Source organism: Lithobates pipiens, unplaced genomic scaffold, assembly GCF_037356315.1.
Source record: "Lithobates pipiens isolate NorthernLeopardFrog02 unplaced genomic scaffold, aLitPip1_a1.2 Scaffold_23, whole genome shotgun sequence".
In the NCBI taxonomy this organism is placed as follows: Eukaryota; Metazoa; Chordata; class Amphibia; order Anura; family Ranidae; genus Lithobates; species Lithobates pipiens.
The window spans coordinates 326,137,487-326,158,088 of NW_027507785.1; the positions used below are offsets into that span (position 1 = coordinate 326,137,487).

At 47.9% G+C, this 20,602-nt stretch overlaps 1 protein-coding gene across 7 annotated transcripts in view; it reads left to right on the forward strand.

Moving 5' to 3' along the window:
• SZT2 (SZT2 subunit of KICSTOR complex) overlaps positions 1–20,602 on the forward strand; it is a 297,498-nt gene that overhangs the window by 144,039 nt on the left and 132,857 nt on the right. For 6 of the 7 annotated variants that reach the window (XR_013262121.1, XM_077450667.1, XM_077450670.1 and 3 more), the window contains 5 exons: positions 4,786–5,004; positions 7,362–7,575; positions 11,102–11,176; positions 12,491–12,629; positions 12,749–12,848. Coding sequence is in view for 6 of the 7 variants with exons in the window: in XM_077450667.1 (XP_077306793.1) it covers positions 4,786–5,004; positions 7,362–7,575; positions 11,102–11,176; positions 12,491–12,629; positions 12,749–12,848 (747 nt within the window). In the remaining variant the exon portion in view is untranslated. The remainder of the gene's footprint in view (positions 1–4,785; positions 5,005–7,361; positions 7,576–11,101; positions 11,177–12,490; positions 12,630–12,748; positions 12,849–20,602) is intronic. The other variant, XM_077450668.1, reaches the window with a different exon arrangement.

Sequence of the window (20,602 nt, forward strand, 5' to 3'; positions counted from 1 at the left end):
TGGGCATACTAGAGGGATGGATGATGCTGGGCATGGATGGACATACTAGAGGGATAGATGATGCTGGGTGTGGATGGGCATACATTGTGGAGAGGAATGGATGCTGCTGGGCGTGGATGGGCATACTAGAGGGATAGATGATGCTGGGCGTGGATGGGGATACATTGTGGAGAGGAATGGATGATGCTGGGCGTAGATGGGCATACTAGAGGGATGGATGATGCTGGGCATGGATGGACATACTAGAGGGATGGATGATGCTGGGCGTGGATGGGCATACATTGTGGAGAGGAATGGATGATGCTGGGCGTGGATCGGCATACTAGAGGGATAGATGATGCTGGGCGTGGATGGGGATACATTGTGGAGAGGAATGGATGATGCTGGGTGTAGATGGGCATACTAGAGGGATGGATGATGCTGGGCATGGATGGACATACTAGAGGGATGGATGATGCTGGGCGTGGATGGGCATACATTGTGGAGAGGAATAGATGATGCTGGGCGTGGATCGGCAAACTAGAGGGATGGATGATGCTGGGCGTGGATGGGCATACATTGTGGAGAGGAATGGATGATGCTGGGCGTGGATCGGCATACTAGAGGGATGGATGATGCTGGGCGTGGATGGACATACATTAAGTTGTAAGAGTGTTAAAATAAAAGTGGGTGCACCAGAGGACTCAGTGGGATGGCCAGTGGGCAGATTTGGTGGGGACGGCCAGTGGGTGGGAATGTCGGTGGTCAGGGCCCCGGGGGGGGGGGCCCAGGCCTAAAGCTGTGTAAGGGGCCCCAGAGTTTCTGATGGCTGCCCTGCCTACCAGTAAGCCTTATTATAGGCTTACCGGTTCAAGTGGTATAACAGTTTACAACCACTTTAAAGGGTTAATTCATCTTATCAGAAAGAAATTGGTGCTAAAAAAAAAAAACACACTGAACGTATACAGTATGTTTTTTACATGTAGGAGAGAAGTGTCAGAATTGGCCTGGCTGGGAACTAGTTAAAGTCTCTGTGTACCAGACGCCATTCAAATGGTTGGCAAGTAGTTAATATAAGTTTTAGTTTCCGAATTTCAACTCCAAGTCCAATGAAAATTCTGTACAAATCATCTATAGTGTTTGCATATCCTGCTCCGCTGGCAGCGTTGGCCGCGGTTCTGAGCCGTACCCGCGAGACTTTTTTTTTTTTTTTTTTTTCCTTTTTGGAACGACTTAACTTGCAGTTCTGTGCGCGGCCATCTACAAGAGTTGGCGATTATTTTTAGAAACAATTATCCTTTTACGGCTCGTTCGCGGCTAATGTCAAGTGACGTTCCGGCGGTTGAGTTAGGCCCTCCGATCTCAGCCTTTAATGATCTCAGGGGAGTTCTTTAGGGCTGTAAAATCCGGGATTTGTTTTTAAATGAAATGTGTAATCTTGGGACCGTGTTTGGCAGGAGAATGTCATTGTTTCAAGTTGAGTGTTTTTGTTATATCTTCATTTTCCCACTTTATGTTTCCAGCATACGGTCCATTTCCCTCCGTCTGTCTATAAATAAAATCCTGCACAGTCATGAGCTCTCTATAAAAAAAAAAAAAAAGAACAAGATTTACAAGTGAAAGTTGGTTTAAGAAGTAGGTTTGAGGTCAGAGATCGGTCATAACAGTTTCCTTTACGTATCGTAGGCCCAGCGCCAACACTTTTATAGGACAGAGTGCTATTGGTGCCAAGGCAGTGAGAGTTTCCTGCTGTCAAAGGGACAGGAAGTGAGGTAAAATCTCCCCCACGGGTTTTCGGACTGTAGTACAAAGTTGACAGAACTATTTGCAATTCTCAGGTGTATCCAGAACTGAAGTAAAATGTTTGAGTGGAGTTCAGCTTTCTCGACTTTGGCCGCTGCCTGAACATAAAGTGTTGATTGCACTTTAACCACTTGCTGTCCTGCAATGAAGTGGTTACAACAAGCTCATGGCTGCAGCTGCAGTTATGAGCTTGGTGTCATTTCTTACAGCCGACAATCAGCAGTACAGTACAAGTGATATGGGCGGCTCTATAGCCACTCGATCACTTACTTTATTGAGAAGGGCCAGCACAATACATTTCCCAACTCGCTGCCCGCAGCGGTTCCCAGGCTCTTCCATTCCTCTGGGGAGACTCCTGATGTCTCTGTAAAGAGTACCTATCACCGGCCCAAAGCTATGCCAGAGAGGGATTACTTGGACACAGCTGGCCAGCTTAAGCAAGTATTGCAATACACTAATTTCACTCAACTAAACTGTCCCTTTTTTGTGCAAAGGGATTTTTCGTTCACATACATTGGAATACATGTTTGAGCTGGCCAACCGTGTCAAAGTAATCTCTCTCTGGCCAATCCTACCCTGCTCTGCAAAGTGCAAATGTTGCAGTGGATATAGTGCCTATAAGGGGCAAACAGACATAAGTTGTTGGAGAGACACAAGTACAGGTCTGGTCACTGACCTGGAAAATGCAATAGAAATAATATATACCTGTGTTTGTATCCCAATAGAGAATACACACACACTATCTATATATATATATATATATATATATATATATATATAATAACCCATCAAGTGCTAAAGTGGTGTGACCACATGTTCATTTCTGAACTCTTTTCACACGGCTTTACACTTTTTCTAGCAAACCTTGCACAAAAACAAGGATTTTTGCAGAGTAGGGACTGGCCAGAGACGGATCATTCTGATGCAGTTGGCCAGCTTAAACATGTATTGTAATGTATGTGGATCCCTGTTTTTCTAGTTTGCTAGACTAGCTCTGCCATCCAGCATTGGTACTCTTGTAGGTTGAATGGTGCCCAGCATTACCCTCTTCCTGTGAGCTCAGGGTGTAGAGGACCCGTCGCCTAGGAGTACATACAGCTATTCTGTCCGTTGAACCCAACGGTCTCCTGCTTCTCCTTCACTGTCCATTGACCTCACTGGTCTCCTGCTTCCTCTTCACTGTCCAGTGACCTCGTCGTATCCTGATTCTCCTTCACTGTCCATCGACCCCGCCAGTCCCCTGGCTTCTCCTTCACTGTCCATTAACTCCTCGGGTCTCCTGCTTCTCTTTCCCTGTTTATTGACCCCTCTGGTCTCCTGCTTTTTCTTCACTGTCCATTGACCCCACCGGTCTCCTGCTTCTCTTTCCCTGTTTATTGACCCCACCGGTCTCCTGCTTCTTCTTCACTGTCCATTGACCCCTCTGGTCTCCTGCTTTTTCTTCACTGTCCATTGACCCCACCGGTCTACTGCTTCTCTTTCCCTGTTTATTGACCCCACCGGTCTCCTGCTTCTTCACTGTCCATTGACCCCACCGGTCTCCTGCTTCTTCTTCACTGTCCATTGACCCCACCGGTCTCCTGCTTCTTCTTCACTGTCCATTGTCCCCACCGGTCTCCTGCTTCTTCTTCACTGTCCATTGACCCCTCTGGTCTCCTGCTTTTTCTTCACTGTTCATTGACCCCACCGGTCTCCTGCTTCTTCTTCACTGTCCATTGACCCCACCGGTCTCCTGCTTCTTCTTCACTGTCCATTGACCCCACCGGTCTCCTGCTTCTTCTTCACTGTCCATTGACCCCACCGGTCTCCTGCTTCTTCTTCACTGTCCATTGACCCCTCTGGTCTCCTGCTTTTTCTTCACTGTTCATTGACCCCACCGGTCTCCTGCTTTTTCTTCACTGTCCATTGACCCCTCTGGTCTCCTGCTTTTTCTTCACTGTTCATTGACCCCACCGGTCTCCTGCTTCTTCTTCACTGTCCATTGACCCCACCGGTCTCCTGCTTCTTCTTCACTGTCCATTGACCCCACCGGTCTCCTGCTTCTTCTTCACTGTCCATTGTCCCCACCGGTCTCCTGCTTCTTCTTCACTGTCCATTGACCCCTCTGGTCTCCTGCTTTTTCTTCACTGTTCATTGACCCCACCGGTCTCCTGCTTCTTCTTCACTGTCCATTGACCCCATCGGTCTCCTGCTTCTTCTTCACTGTCCATTGACTCCACCGGTCTCCTGCTTCTTCTTCACTGTCCATTGACTCCACCGGTCTCCTGCTTCTTCTTCACTGTCCATTGAACCCACTGGTCTCCTGCTTTTTCTTCACTGTCCATTGACCCTACTGGTCTCCTGCTTTTTATTCACTGTCCATTGACCCCACCAGTCTCCTGCTTCTCTCTCACTGTGCAATCGGCAGAGAGGACACCACTGTATTTCTGAACTATAAGTGGTGTCTTCCACTTAATGTGTTGTGGAGCTGTGTAACTCTCAGGACTGGATGGACAGAAAGAAGGTGACGTATTCTGTGGCCCATTCTGGCCAATTTTCTTCCAAAGTTTCTATTCTCCTGTGACATTTTCTTATTCGTTCTGTTTGGATTTATGGGCCAAATCTGTAAACATGCCTCAGAGTCCCAGAACAATATTCACCAATAACCTCAGCTGAAATCAAAGACCTGTGATAACCCCATTTGTCAATCTCCCAATACATCTTCTTCAAATGAAATGATAAGGGCTTAAGATTTACAGTACAGAATATGTTAACTTGTGTTATATCAGCTTTGTAAATGAAAAGTCCGAGCAGAAGAAGTAAAAAAGGGACTGAGGCGTAGTAGTCCTGTATAAGCGATAGCGAGGCTGGTTGTAGGCCTCACCTCTAGGATCAGGGAAATGGGATACACAAGTAGACCTTCTCTATACTCTGAATGCTGTACTAACGTTCTCGAAGGTAGGGTGACCTACAGTACCACCTCCGGTGTGTGTGTGATGCCTTTCTTCTCTTTATCTTTTTCAGGAATTCCGCAGACTGTCCCTGTCTGGCTACCAGCTGAATGAGGAAGAAGACGACTATTATTATGTCTCTTTAAGCCGACATCACGCCCAGCGGGCAGAGCACACTGGTGTACAACATTTGGGTGCGCAAGGACATGCAGCCTGGCAGGAACCTGATATCAGCACAGCTACGGAGAGTGTTGATGAAGATCTTCCAGGCAGTGGTCGCCCTGAGGACAAGGTGATCATAGACAACTCTAGCCCTCACCTTCAGTCTTGCACAGTTGTAGCGGCTCCTCTCCTGGACTCAAAATTCTTAGCCCTTGTACACACGGTCGGGGATTCCGATGGAATGTGTCCGATCGGACCGTTTTGTCGGCTATTCCGACTGTGTGTGGTCTCCATCGGACTGTTTCCTTCGGAGTATCCGACGGACCAAGTTGTCCAACTTGTTGGTAAAATTTTCCGACAAAATGCTCCGATCGGACATACTCCGATCATGTGTAGAGAATTCCGATCGGACCAAGTGCCACGCATGCTCAGATCAAATTCCTACACCAAAGCTATTGGCTACTAGCCTGAACGTAGTCCCGTCGTAACAAAATAACGTCATCACGTCGGATTTTCCGACAACTTCGTCCGACCGTGTGTATACAACAGTTTCGGACAAAATCCGACGGATTTGGTTGTCGGAATCTCCGACCGTGTGTACAAGGGCTTACTCTGATTTCACTGCACACTGTGAGCTCCTTATGATGTGCATTAGAAGCTGCAGGAAGTCAGCTAGAGTCCCGCCTCATTCCCTGGGCAGAAGACACCCAGCACCATCTAGCCTCAGAGACTCTCATTCCCTTTTTTGACACTTGGAGGGGGTATTGGCTCTCTCTCTCTCTGATTTCCTTGGTTAGCTCCAGGACTGAGAGACATGAGAAAATCCAAAATTTTGAGTTGTCACAAGAACGAGGATTTCAATCACTCCTGAGAGATTTTTTTTTTCCCACTTCCTGTTGTGTCTATAACACAGGAAGTGAATATAAATCTCCCCATTAACCACAGAAGGCCAGTGACAGGATTTAACCGTTCCCTAGTTTAACTAAAACATAACCACTTGCCTACCGGGTACTTACACCCCCTTCCTGCCCAGGCCAGTTTTCTGCTTTCCGTGCTGTTACACTTTGAATGACAATTGCGCATTCATGCAACAATGTACCCAAATGAAATTTTTTACTTTTTTTTTTTTTTTCACACAAATAGAACTTTCTTTGGTGGTATTTAAAGAGGAAGTAAACCCTGATGAGTTTACTTCCTCTTTCATTCCCTGCAAAGGCAAAGCATAATGGACTACTATGCATCGCATCGCATAGTAGTCCATTATGTGTCACTTACCTGACACAGGAGCCAGCGATGTCGCCGCTGTCCCCTGTAGTCCGGCGCATCCATCTTCTCAGTGGGGTCTCGCTGCTCCGCCGCTGTCATTCAGCGAAGCCGCGATGACGTCACTCCCGCGCATGTGCGTGGGAGCTGACATCTTCGCTGTTGACGGTGCCGCGCTCAGTGCATGCGCCGTAGACAGCTGTCGCTGTATTTTAGTAAATATCTCCTAAACCGTATAGGTTTAGGAGATATTTCTTGGACCTACAGGTAAGCCTTAATCTAGGCTTACCTGTAGGTCAAAGTGTGTTGTAAGGGTTTACAACCACTTTAACCACTACTGGGGTTTTTTATTTTTTGCTAAACAAACAAAACGAGGCCGGACATTTTGGGGAAAAAAAATAAATACATTTTTCATATTTTTGTTATAAAATTTTGCAAACAGTTAATTTTTCTCCTTCACTGATGGGCACTGATGAGGCTGCACTGATGGGCACTGCTGGTGTCTCGGGTCCTGATTGGCTAGATTGATAGCAGCACAGCCATTGGCTCACGCTGCTGTCAATCAAATCCAATGAGGCAGCACCGGGGATGGGGGGGGGGGGGGGGGGGGTCAGAGTCCTGCATTCTGTGTGAATGGAGATATACAGCACCGCTCAAAGGCAGGTCCTGGGAACTCAGAGATGATTGCTCCAGGTGAAGGGATCCGGGTGCGAGCCACAACATGCAGATAATGTGGATAATGACAGAACTCTGGACGGCCGCACTCCAAAGCTAAAACTATGCTTTATTCAAATAATATTTAGGAACACAGCAAATGACATCACAGCACAAGAAACTGACGCGTTTCGCACTAAGGCTAGTGCTTACTAGCTGAGTCCTGCATTCTGTGTGAATGGACACAGATGCGGGACTCGGGAGCGCACCCACATGGGTGTCCACCAAGGAGAAAGCTTCTCCAACTTGGGCACTCGATGCGGGAAGGAGCCACCAGCGCCGCTGGGGGACCCCTGAAGAGAACGATCAGGACCACTTTGTGCAAAATGAAATGCACAGTGGAGGGAAGTATGACATGTTTGTTTTTGTTGTTAAAAACTAGGGTTTACAACCCCTTTAATGCATAGGATACATTAAGGTAAAAAAAAACTATGGTTTACAACCCATTTAATCATAGGATGCATTAAGGTACTGTCATGTTTTAAAAAAATGTATTTTCTATAATTACAGCCGGGGGCAGAGGATCCTGGGGAATGGGCGCAGACTGCCCTGGAGGTATCGGATAGTGAGGTCTCCTCAGTCATATCGGGGATGTCTGCAATGGAACAAGGAGGAAAATCTGCTACCGACGCTTCTCTGAGCGACAGAGGCCACGCCCCTCCTAAAACATCATCGGAAGTCAGTCTGCCCGAGTCTGTACAGTCTGGAAATATGAGCAGTGCAGGTAGATCCGTTCTCTCTCTTTATAGCGTTCACATAATCTGTGCCGGCTTCTTAAAGCGGAGGTTCACACAAAAATTGAACCTCCTCTTTTTCGAAAACCCTCTCCCCCCTCCGGTGTCACATTTGGCACCTTTCAGGGGGGGGGGGGGAGGGGGGTGCAGATACCTGTCTAAGACAGGTATTTGCATACCCCCAAGACTGACAATGCTGCCATCCAAAGGTGCACCCTGTGTGCCTTCCTCCAGAGTGGGGGCGCTCTAATACAGGAGGTGTGTTACTGGCGAGATCACCAGGTGAAAACAGAGGGGAGAAAAAAGCCTAAAATAAAGAAGACTAAAGCCTCGTACACACGGTACGATTGTTGGCCAACCGAGCGTCTGATTTTTGTCAAAAGGACGTGAGCCAGGAACTTGTCTTGCATACAAATGGTAAACAATTGTCGTGCCACAAACTCGAAGGTATTGTCGTACTACGAGGAATTTCAGCTCTTGAGTGCCACCCTAATGTCATGTTTGGTGAGCACTGATTCCAAACATGCCTGTTTGTACTTTGGACTTTTGTGTGACGGACTTGTGTACTGACCATATGACAATCTGACGTCAAACCTTTGTCCACCGAAAATTTACTAGCCTGCCATCCAACATTTGTTGGCCGAAAGTTGGACAACAATTGTCTAAGGCCCCTTTCACACTGGGGCTACAGCGCCAAAAATAGCGCCTGTGTAGCGCCTGAAAAAAAACAGAATAAAACTGAGGACTTTCACACTGGAGCGGTGCGCTAGCAGGACGGTGAAAAAAGTCCTGCTAGCCGCATCTTTGGAGCGGTGAAATTAATGGGGCAGCGCGGCTATACCGGCACTTTGCGGGTGGTTTTAACCCTTTTTTGGCCGCTAGCAGGGGTTAAAACTGCCCCGCTTGCGGCCGCATACCACCGCTAAAACAACGGTAAAGCGCCGCTAAAAATAGCGGCGCTTTACCGCCGACGCCGCTTCCGCCACAGCGTGAAAGGGGCCTAATGGAGTGTACTAACGGTCAGATTTTAGGCCAACAGTTTGTCATCGCACAATCCCCTGCCGAAAATCCGATCGTGTGTACGAGGCTTTAGGCTGGCAATACATGGTCCAATTTCCAAAAATTATTTTCATTTGAAAATCGGAAATTCTGTGCGTTTTTTGTGATCCGATCGGAAATTCAACCAACCAAAGCCTTCAATTTCACCTCCCATGTTGCTACAGAAAAGAATTTTTGTGGCCGGGAATCTTCTTTTCTTTCTGGGAATTTTTCTTTTCCTTGCACGTGCGCATTTTTTTTTTCGATTTACGTTTCTCGCACGATTCTCCCATCATTGATTAGAAAATCATTTGTTTTATCCAAAAAAAATTCCAACATGCCTGATTTACTCGCACTTGATGGCCGCATGAAAATCGGCTGTTGCTGCTGCCCCACTAATGGGGGGGAAATCCGAACAAAAAATTCTAATGCTGGCCATACACTATACGAAAAAATCGGCCGAAATTTGGTCATTTGGCCAAAATGGTCATTTGGTGACTATGGACCTCGACCCGCATGAAAGTCGGACCAAAGTAGGGCAGGGACTACTTTGAAGTCGGCACGACTTGAAGTCACACAGATATGAATGGTTATCATTGGAAATCCTAGGGAACGATTTGCCATGCAAAAAGTCGCACAAGTGTGAAAGGGGACTTCGCTTTTAACCACTTAAGGACCGCCTCCTATATATATATATATATATATATATATATATATATATATATATATATATGTCGTTTTTTTTTTAAGAGGGATATCTCGGTAACGGCAGCAGCTGCTGCCACAACCGAGATATCCCTCTTTACAGGAGGCGGTCCTGCGTACGATAATGGTGGTCTCCGAGGCGGGTTCGCCGCGAGATCACCGTTATCGGCGGGCGAAAGAGGTGCCACCCCCCCTCCCGCCGCCCTCCCGCACCTTCCGCCGCTTACCGGAGCAGTCGGTAGCGGCGGAGGCGATCGGGTCCTTTCTTCTGCTGAGTATAGAGACAAGTGAGGCTAAGATGGCCCCCCACTCGTCTCTATACCATAGGAGGGCGGAAGCGACGCCAAAACGTCACTTCCGCCCATACCTCTTAAAGGTTTTTTTTTCAATGTTATTTTTTAAAATTACTTTTTTTTTATTTTTTATTTTTTTATTGCATTTTAGTGTAAATATGAGATGTGAGGACTTTTTGACCCCCCAGATCTCATGTTTAAGAGGACCTGTCATGCTTTTTTCTATTACAAGGGATGTTTACATTCCTTGTAATGGTAATAAAGTGATCCATTTATTTATTTAAAAAGTGTAAAAATAAATAAAATCAAGTAAAATAAATAAGAAAAAAAAATAAAAATTTAAAAGCGGGAGTCCGCCGTTTTTTTTTTTTTTTTTAAAAAGCCAGCAGCTACAAATACTGCAGCTGCTGACTTTTAAAATAATGACACTTACCCGCCCAGCACACCCGCGATGTCGGCAACCGAAGCTGATCTCTCGATCGTCTCTCGGGTGCTGCCGCCGCCATCTTGGGTATGGGAATCAGGAAGTGGAGCCTTGCGGCTTAGTTTCCCGGTTCCCTACTGCGCATGCGCGAGTCGCGCTGCACAATAAGGATGGTCCCCGCTGTCTCTGGGATCTGTGTGTTTCCCAGCAGGCAGCGGGGGACCTTCGGAAAGGGGTGTAGATTCTGCGGAAAGGGGCATAGATTCTGCAGATATCTATGCCGGAAGTGGGTGCAGATACCTGTACTGTACAGGTACCTGCACCCCCCTGAAAGGTGCCAATTGTGGCGCCGGAGGGGGGGAGGGTTCCAATGAACGGAAGCTCCACTTTAGGGTGGAGCTCCGCTTTAAACACCCCCCCCGTCCCGACGAGCTCGCGCACAGAAGCGAAGGCATACGTGAGTAGCGCCCGCATGTGAAAATGGCACTCAAACCACACATGTGAGGTATCGCCGCGATCGGTAGAGCGAGAGCAATAATTGTAGATCTCCTCTGTAACATGCAACCTGTAGAATTTTTTAAAAATGTCGCTTATGGAGATTTTTGAGGGTAAAAGTTTGACGCCATTCCACGAGCGGGCGCAATTTTGAAATGTGACATGTTGGGTATCAATTTATTTGGCGTAACATTATCTTTCACAATATAAAAAAAAATTGGGCTAATTTTACCGTTGTCTTATTTTTTTTTATTCAAAAAAGTGAATTTTTTCCAAAAAAAAAAGTGCGCTTGTAAGACCGCTGCGCAAATACGGTGTGAAAAAAAGTATTGCAATGACCGCCATTTTATTCTCTAGGGTGTTAGAACCCCCAAACATTATATATATTTTTTTCTAAGTAATGTTCTAGCAAAAAAAAACTGTTTTAAACATGTAAACGCCAAATCTAATAAAGAGGCCTGGTCCTTAAGTGGTTAATTTCTAACAAATTTGCTTAGGTTTTTGGCTTTGCTACTTTGTATGTCTCTATGTTATATATAACTTTGTTCCTTTTCATCCCAGCAGGATCCCGCCAGCGCCCCAGTCGCGTGCAGAGCTTCGTGTCCAGTCACGGCAGCATGGACTCTGACCACTTAGGTGAGGCGGGTCACAGTCTGTGTGTCTGCAGTAACTGCGTGATGCTATCATGTCACTATGGAGGAAAATCTCTGAGGAACGTTTCCAACACCTTGTTGTATCTATGCCACCAAGGATGAATGCCAAAGGGAGTCCAACCCGGGACTAGCAAGGTGGACCTAATAAAGGGGGTCCAACCCGCTACTAGCAAGGGGGACCTGATAAAGGGGGTCCAACCCGCTACTTGCAAGAGGGACCTAATAAAGGGGGTCCAACCCGCTACTAGCAAGGGGGACCTAATAAAGGGGGTCCAACCCGCTACTAGCAAGGGGGACCTGATAAAGGGGGTCCAACCCGCTACTTGCAAGAGGGACCTAATAAAGGGGGTCCAACCCGCTACTAGCAAGGGGGACCTAATAAAGGGGGTCCAACCCGCTACTAGCAAGGGAGACCTAATAAAGGGGGTCCAACCCACTACTAGCAAGGGGGACCTAATAAAGGAGGTCCAACCCACTACTAGCAAGAGGGACCTAATAAAGGAGGTCCAACCCACTACTAGCAAGGGAGACCTAATAAAGGGGGTCCAACCCGCTACTAGCAAGGGAGTCCTAATAAAGGGGGTCCAACCCGCTACTAGCAAGGGAGACCTAATAAAGGGGGTCCAACCCGCTACTAGCAAGGGAGATCTAATAAAAGGGGGTCCAACCTGCTACTAGCAAAGGGGACATAATAAAGGGGGTCCAACCTGCTACTAGCAAGGGGGACCTGATAAAGGGGGTCCAACCCGCTACTAGCCAAGGGGATCTAATAAAGGGGGTCCAACCCGCTACTAGTAAGGGGATCCAACCCTCTACTAGCAAGGTGGACCTAATAAAGCGGGTCCAACCCGCTACTAGCAAGGGGGACCTAATAAAGGGTGTCCAACCCGCTACTAGCAAGGGGGACCTAATAAAGGAGGTCCAACCCACTGCTAGCAAGAGGGACCTAATAAAATGGGGGTCCAACCCGCTACTAGCAAGGGAGACCTAATAAAAGGGGTCCAACCCGCTACTAGCAAGGGAGACCTAATAAAAGGGGTCCAACCTGCTACTAACAAGGAGGACCTAAGGAAGTGTCCGGTGAGTGTATAATGTATACTCTCTCTATTGGCTTAATTTCTAGTAGTGTAGAAGAACGTTATTACATTCGGTCTTTGTGGTTTTCTCATCATGTGATGAGCTCTCATGTCTTGATTATGGATTTTGGTTGGGGTCGGTATTCTTCTCTCTTGACTGTCTCTTATTTGTCACGTTCAGAACACGTTAAGCTGATATTTCGGTATTTTGTACCATGCAGGGTACGATGCCGGCAGCAGCGACTCGGAGTGCGAGGACGCCCTGATCAGCGAGCAGGATTCCCGATGTCCGGTGATGCCGAAATTTTGGCTCATTGTAAAGATTCACCAGGACCGGGTGGAAGTGTGTACCCACGCCAGGTACGTTTATAAACGCTCTTACGCATTCACGGTGGGGGAGGGGATTTTTTGCATTTGCAAAGGTGAACCCAGCGCTGTCCGCAGTCTTCTAACTCAAGTCTGTCTCTTCTTCCCGACAGCGTTGGAGCGACCCAGGAGGTGGAGGAGCTTGGAGAGAGCCAGAGACTGCACCAACTGGTGGTCAGGAAAGTGGGGGAGATCTGCCGTGTGGTGAACCAGGTAAAAGATCAGTTTTTTTTTTGTCGTTGTTTTGCTTAAAGCGCTTGTAGTGTCATTTTTGTAACTTTTACCTACAGGCAAGCCTATAATAAGGCCTATAATAAGGCTTACCTGTAGGTAAAAAGAATATCTCCTAAACCTGTACGGTTTGGGGGATGTTCCCCTTGCAATGACCTGCTGATTTCAGCGGCGCATGCGCACCGGGGATTCTCGGCTGAAAGTCCGGCGGGCGCCAGACCCTGCCGGGAAGAAATCTCCCGCACGCATGCACGGGAGTGACGACATTGCGGCTCCGGCGCTGTGAGTGGCCGGAGCCGCGATACCCGGAAGACACGCTGAGGGAACATGTCAGCTCCTTCGGCCTGGACCGAGAGAGATGTCAGCACCTCGTTCTAAGGTAAGTATTACATAATGAGCTAGTATACTGTGCATACTAGCTCATTATGCCTTTTCCTTTACAGGTGTAAAAAAATAATAATTAAAAAGTCAGCGGTTTTAGTCCCGTTTTAACCACTTCTGGACCGCCATACACCGATATATGTCCTAACTTCGAAGAGGAATATCATTTTTATGGCAGAGTTAGCTGCCATAACCCCGGTATCCTCTTCTTCGGCCGGCGGTCCGGTTTCCGATAATCGTGTCTCTGCTGCGGATTCGCTGTGAGATCAGTTTTATTGGTGGCGGGAAAGACCCCAACCAACCGCCGTGCCACGCACCAGTGCCCTCCGCCGCTTACCGGAGCCATCGGCAGCGACGGAGGCGATTGGATCTTCTCCCTTGCTGGGTATGGAGACGAGTGAGGGGAAGATGGCCACCACCCATCGCCATACCATTGCAGGGCGGAAGTGACGTCAAAACTTCACTTACACCCATAGCTATTGAAAGGACATTTAAAAAAAAAAAAATTAAATTTAAATATATTTTTTTTTTCGCATTTTAGTGTAAGTATGAGATGTGAGGTTTTTTTGACCCCCAGATCTCACATTTAAGAGATCCTGTCGTGCGTTTTTTTTTTTTTGTTTTTTTGTTTTTTATCACAAGGGATGTTTACATTCCTTGTAATAGGAAAAAAGGTGACACCATTTTTTATTTTTATTTTTTTAAAGAACAGTGTAAAAATAAAAGATAAAATAAATAAGGAAAACATTTTTTTTTTTTTTAAACGCGCCCCGTCCCGCCGAGCTCACGTGCAGAAGTGAACGCATACGTGAGTAGCGCCCGCATATGAAAAGGGTGTTCAAACCACACACGTGAGGTATCGCCGCGATCGACAGAGCGAGAGCAATAATTCCAGCCTTTTGTAACGCAAAACATGCAACCTGGTAGATTTTTTTTTTTAAACGTGACCTATGGAGATTTTTAAGGGTAAAAGTTTCTCGCCATTAAAACGAGCGGGTGCAGTTTTGAAGCGTGAAATGTTGGGTATCGATTTCGGCGTAACATTATCTTTCACAAAAAAAAAAAAAAGATTGGGCTAACTTTAGGGTTGTCTTATTTTTTAATTAAAAAAAGTGTATTTTTTTCCAAAAAAAAGTGCCGCTGCGTAAGAACGGAGTGACAGAAAGTATTGCAACAACCGCCATTTTATTCTCTAGGGCAGTGATGGCGAACCTTGGCACCCCAGATGTTTTGGAACTACATTTCCCATGATGCTCAACTACACTGCAGAGTGCATGAGCATCATGGGAAATGTAGTTCCAAAACATTTGGGGCGCCAAGGTTCACCATCGCTGCTCTAGGGTGTTAGGAAAAAAAAAATCTAATGTTTGGGGGTTCTAAGTAATTTTCTAGCAAAAAAAAACAAAACAAAACAGTTTTTTAACTTGTAAACAACAAATCTCAGAAAGAAGCTCCATACTTAAAGGGGTTGTAAAGGTTCATTTTTTTATTTTCTACATAGGTTCCTTTAAGCTAGTGCATTGTTGGTTCACTTACCTTTTCCTTCGATTTCCCTTCTAAATGTTTTTTTTCTTTGTCTGAATTTCTCACTTCCTGTTTCTCCTCAGTAAACTTCACACCATCATCCGAGCGGTGTTTAGTCAGCCAGAACAGCTTACTGAGGAGGAACAGGAAGTGAGAAATTCAGACAAAGAAAACAAAGAAAAAAAAAACAATTTAGAAGGGAAATCGAAGGAAAAGGTAAGTGAACCAACAATGCACTAGCTTAAAGGAACCTATTTAGAAAATAAAAAATGAACCTTTACAACCCCTTTAAGTGGTTAGAGCCTCAGCTTTTATAGCGGGGGGGGCTGGGAGTTGGCCTTTAAGAGCCCCCTATATCAGAACCTGTACTTCTTCCTCTAAATTAGTTTTTATTGTCAGTTTCGCAGTCCCCCCCTCCCCCATCCCCCCTACTTAGAGGAGACAACATTTCCTTAAATCCTCCCTGCGCTGTCATCCGTCACCCGACAGCATTAAAATACAAATATGCTCCGGCAAATTGTTACACTTAAACTTTTGTACTGGGCATTAAACCGCCATAAGCGGAAAACGAGATAGCGCCGCTTCTGCCATATATCAGAGGGAATCTCGCACGCTGGCGGCTTATTACGGATGCACAAAGCCCCAGCAAAAAAAAAAAAAAAAAAAAAAGAAGCCTGTTTACCATCGGCGTTAAATAATTTAAGGCGAGACGGAAACATAAACATTATAATGGCCGCTTTGCCTGGAAAAAGAGCCCTTCCTCCGCGTATAAATTCCATCAGTATGTCTGCAGTGCGATTCCTTTAGGGGGAGCGGATTTGCGGCGTGGAATGTTGATGGAAGCGGTCGTGTAATCGCGGTTATTAAATGTCATATTTCTCCATCGCTAAGCATTGTACTCAATCAACATCTTTACTGCACTCCAGACAGCAATGAAATAAACAATTCTCCCTTCCTTTTTTACTTTTTCATCCCCTCCCCCCCCCCCCTCTCTCTCTCTCTCTCTCTCTCTCTCTCTCCTGATTTTTGTTTTTTTTCCTTTTCTAATACAAATCCTGCGATTTGATGACTGTGACTTTCTACAGCTTTGTCGTTTTTATCTATAGTCACTCGTCGGCTGATAATTAGGAACGCTTTAACCACTTCACCCCTGGAAGATTTACCCCCCCCCCACACTCCTTCATGACCAGGCCATTTTTTGTTATCTAGACGGCACTGTGTTACTTAACTGACAATTGCGCGGTCGTACAACGCTGTACGCAAATAAAACCCCTTTCCTACTAGTGTCATTAGTACAGTGATGGTGCGTTTTTTTTTTTTTTTTTTTAGCACTGATTAGTGTATTAGCGTCACTGGTCCCCAAAAAGTGTCAGGTGTCCGATTTGTCCGTCGCAATATCTCATGCCCGCTATAAGTCACTGATCTCAGCCATTACTAGTAAAACAAATAAATCATTTTAAAAAAATATATCCCCTATATAAATTATTAAAAAAAATAAAAATAAATGAGTGCCACTCCTGGTAGCTAAGAACGGGAAACTGAGGCTACAATTGGCGCAGGATCACCATAATTGGACAATAGAAGATTGGAAAACCGTTGTCGGGTCTGATGAGTCTGGATTTCAGCTGCGACATTCAGATGGTCGGGTCAGAATTTGACGCATGGATCCATCCTGCCTCGTATCACCAGTTCAGGCTGGTGGTGGGGGTGTAATGGTGTGGGGGATGGGCTATCACCGGTTCAGGCTGGTGGTGGGGGTGTAATGGTGTGGGGGATGGGGTATCACCGGTTCAGGCTGGTGGTGGTGTAATGGTGTGGGGGATGGGCTATCACCGGTTCAGGCTGGTGGTGGGGGTGTAATGGTGTGGGGGATGGGATATCACCGGTTCAGGCTGGTGGTGGGGGTGTAATGGTGTGGGGGATGGGGTATCACCAGTTCAGGCTGGTGGTGGGGGTGTAATGGTGTGGGGATGGGGTAATCACCGGTTCAGGCTGGTGGTGGGGGTGTAATGGTATGGGGGGTGGGGTATCACCGGTTCAGGCTGGTGGTGGGTGTGTAATGGTGTGGGGGATGGGGTATCACCAGTTCAGGCTGGTGGTGGGGTGTAATGGTGTGGGGGATGGGGTATCACCGGTTCAGGCTGGTGGTGGGGTTGTAATGGTATGGGGGGTGGGGTATCACCGGTTCAGGCTGGTGGTGGGTGTGTAATGGTGTGGGGGATGGGGTATCACCAGTTCAGGCTGGTGGTGGGGGTGTAATGGTGTGGGGGATGGGGTATCACCAGTTCAGGCTGGTGGTGGGGGTGTAATGGTGTGGGGGATGGGGTATCACCGGTTCAGGCTGGTGGTGGGGGTGTAATGGTGTGGGGGATGGGGTATCACCGGTTCAGGCTGGTGGTGGGGGTGTAATGGTGTGGGGGATGGGGTATCACAGGTTCAGGCTGGTGGTGGGGGTGTAATGGTATGGGGGATGGGGTATCACAGGTTCAGGCTGGTGGTGGGGGTGTAATGGTGTGGGGGATGGGGTATCACAGGTTCAGGCTGGTGGTGGGGGTGTAATGGTATGGGGGATGGGGTATCACAGGTTCAGGCTGGTGGTGGGGGTGTAATGGTATGGGGGATGGGGTATCACCAGTTCAGGCTGGTGGTGGGGGTGTAATGGTGTGGGGATGGGGTATCACCAGTTCAGGCTGGTGGTGGAGGTGTAATGGTGTGGGGGATGGGGTATCACCGGTTCAGGCTGGTGGTGGGGGTGTAATGGTGTGGGGGATGGGGTATCACAGGTTCAGGCTGGTGGTGGGGGTGTAATGGTATGGGGGATGGGGTATCACAGGTTCAGGCTGGTGGTGGGGGTGTAATGGTGTGGGGATGGGGTATCACAGGTTCAGGCTGGTGGTGGGGGTGTAATGGTGTGGGGGATGGGGTATCACCAGTTCAGGCTGGTGGTGGGGTGTAATGGTGTGGGGGATGGGGTATCACCAGTTCAGGCTGGTGGTGGGGGTGTAATGGTGTGGGGGATGGGGTATCACCAGTTCAGGCTGGTGGTGGGGGTGTAATGGTGTGGGGGATGGGGGTATCACCGGCTCAGGCTGGTGGTGGGGGTGTAATGGTGTGGGGGATGGGGTATCACCAGTTCAGGCTGGTGGTGGGGGTGTAATGGTGTGGGGGAGGGGGTATCACCAGTTCAGGCTGGTGGTGGGGGTGTAATGGTGTGGGGGATGGGATATCACCGGTTCAGGCTGGTGGTGGGGGTGTAATGGTGTGGGGATGTGGGTATCACAAGTTCAGACTGTGGTGGGGGTGTAATGGTGTGGGGGATGGGTTATCGCAGGTTCAGGCTGGTGGTGGGGGTGCCATGGTGTTGGGGATGGGGTATCACAAGTTCAGACTGGTGGTGGGGGTGTAATGGTGTGGGGGATGGGTTATCGCAGGTTCAGGCTGGTGGTGGGGGTGTAATGGTGTGGGGGATGGGGTATCACCGGTTCAGGCTGGTGGTGGGGGTGTAATGGTGTGGGGGATGGGGTATCACCGGTTCAGGCTGGTGGTGGGGGTGTAATGGTGTGGGGGATGGGGTATCACCGGTTCAGGCTGGTGGTGGGGGTGTAATGGTGTGGGGGGATGGGGTATCACCGGTTCAGGCTGGTGGTGGGGGTGTAATGGTGTGGGGGATGGGGTATCACCAGTTCAGGCTGGTGGTGGGGGTGTAATGGTGTGGGGGATGGGGTATCACCGGTTCAGGCTGGTGGTGGGGGTGTAATGGTGTGGGGGATGGGGTATCACCGGTTCAGGCTGGTGGTGGGGGTGTAATGGTGTTGGGGATGGGGTATCACCGGTTCAGGCTGGTGGTGGGGGGGGGGTGGGGTATCACCGGTTCAGGCTGGTAGTGGGGGTGTAATGGTGTGGGGGATGGGGTATCACCGGTTCAGGCTGGTGGGGGGGTATAATGGTATGGGGGGGATATTTTCTTGGCACACTTTGGGCCCTTAGTTACAATTGATCATGGTTTATACACCACGACCTACCTGGAGTATTGTTGCTGACCATGTCCATCCCTTTATGACTACAGTGTCCCCATGTAGACGCTATAACTTTTGCGCAAACCAATCAATATACACTTATTAGGATTTTATGTACCAAAAAAAATTTAGCTGAATACATATTGGCCTAAATTGATGAAGAAATTTGATTTTATGACTTTTTTTGGGATATGTTTTATAGCTCAAAGGAAAGAACTTTTGTTTTTTTCTTATAGTGCATAAAAAGTTATGTGATTATTTTTCCACACAAATAGAGCGTTATTTTCGTGGTATTTGATCTTCCTGCAGTGTTTATTCTATAAACAAACAAAAAAAATATTTTCTACTTTGTGCTATAAAACATCCAAAAGAAAAATCTAATTTCTTCATCAATTTAAGCCAATATGTATTCAGCTACGTTTTTTTTTTTTTTGCTGAATAAAATCCTAATAAGTGTATATTGACTGGTTTGCGCAAAAGTTATAGCGTTTACAGAGTAGGGGATATTTTTTTTAAATTATTTATTCATTTTACTAGTAATGAAGGAGATCGCGAATTATAGCGGGCCCTCGATATTGCGATGGACAAATCGGACACCTAACCGAAACTCTTTGGCGACTAGTGACACTAATACACTAATCGGTGCTATAAAATATGCACCGTCACTGTACTAATGACACTGGTAGGGAAGGGGTTAACATCAGGAGTGATCAAAAGGTTAAATGTGTTCCTAGGGGGTGCTCGCTAACTGTGTGGGGAGGTGGCTTTTACTGTGGTAAGGCAGAGATCCGTGTTCCTTCTGGCAGAAACACAGGATCACTACCTTCCCTTCTCACAGAACGGCGATCTGCCTTATTTACATGAGCAGACCCGCCGTTCTGATTCTCTCGGGAATGATCAGCGAGTCCCAGCAGATATCGAGTCTGCCAGACCCAGATAGGGCACACCCCAGACCCAGAAATCCTAGATCACGGGCACAGAGTGACCATGCAGTATATGTGCTTGGGGCAGTCAGCAAGCTGCTAAAGTGGTCCTAAAGGCAGAAGATCTGCCCCTCTCTCTCTCTGGTCTCTCTCTGGTCTCTCTCTCTGGCCTCTCTCTCTCTCTCTGGCCTCTCTCTCTCTCTCTGGCCTCTCTCTCTCTGGCCTCTCTCTGCCTCTCTCTCTCTCTCTGGCCTCTCTCTCTCTCTCTGGCCTCTCTCTCTCTCTCTCTGGCCTCTCTCTGGCCTCTCTCTGGCCTCTCTCTGGCCTCTCTCTCTCTCTCTGGCCTCTCTCTCTCTCTCTCTGGCCTCTCTCTGGCCTCTCTCTCTCCCTCTCTGGCCTCTCTCTGGCCTCTCTCTCTCTCTCTGGCCTCTCTCTGGCTCTCTCTCTCTCTCTGGCCTCTCTCTCTCTGGCCTCTCTCTCTGGCCTCTCTCTCTCTCTCTCTGGCCTCTCTCTCTCTCTCTCTGGCCTCTCTCTCTCTGCTCTCTCTCTCTCTCTCTCTCTCTCTCTCTCTCTCTGGCCTCTCTCTCTCTGGCCTCTCTCTTCTCTCTCTCTCTCTGGCCTCTCTCTCTCTGGCCTCTCTCTCTCTGGCCTCTCTCTCTCTGGCCTCTCTCTCTGCCTCTCTGGCCTCTCTCTCTCTCTCTCTGGCCTCTCTCTCTCTGGCCTCTCTCTCTCTCTGGCCTCTCTCTCTCTCTAGCCTCTCTCTCTCTCTCTGGCCTCTCTCTCTCTCTGGCCTCTCTCTCTGGCCTCTCTCTCTCTCGCCTCTCTCTCTGGCCCTCTCTGGCCTCTCTCTCTCTCTGGCCTCTCTCTCTCTCTCTCTGGCCTCTCTCTCTCT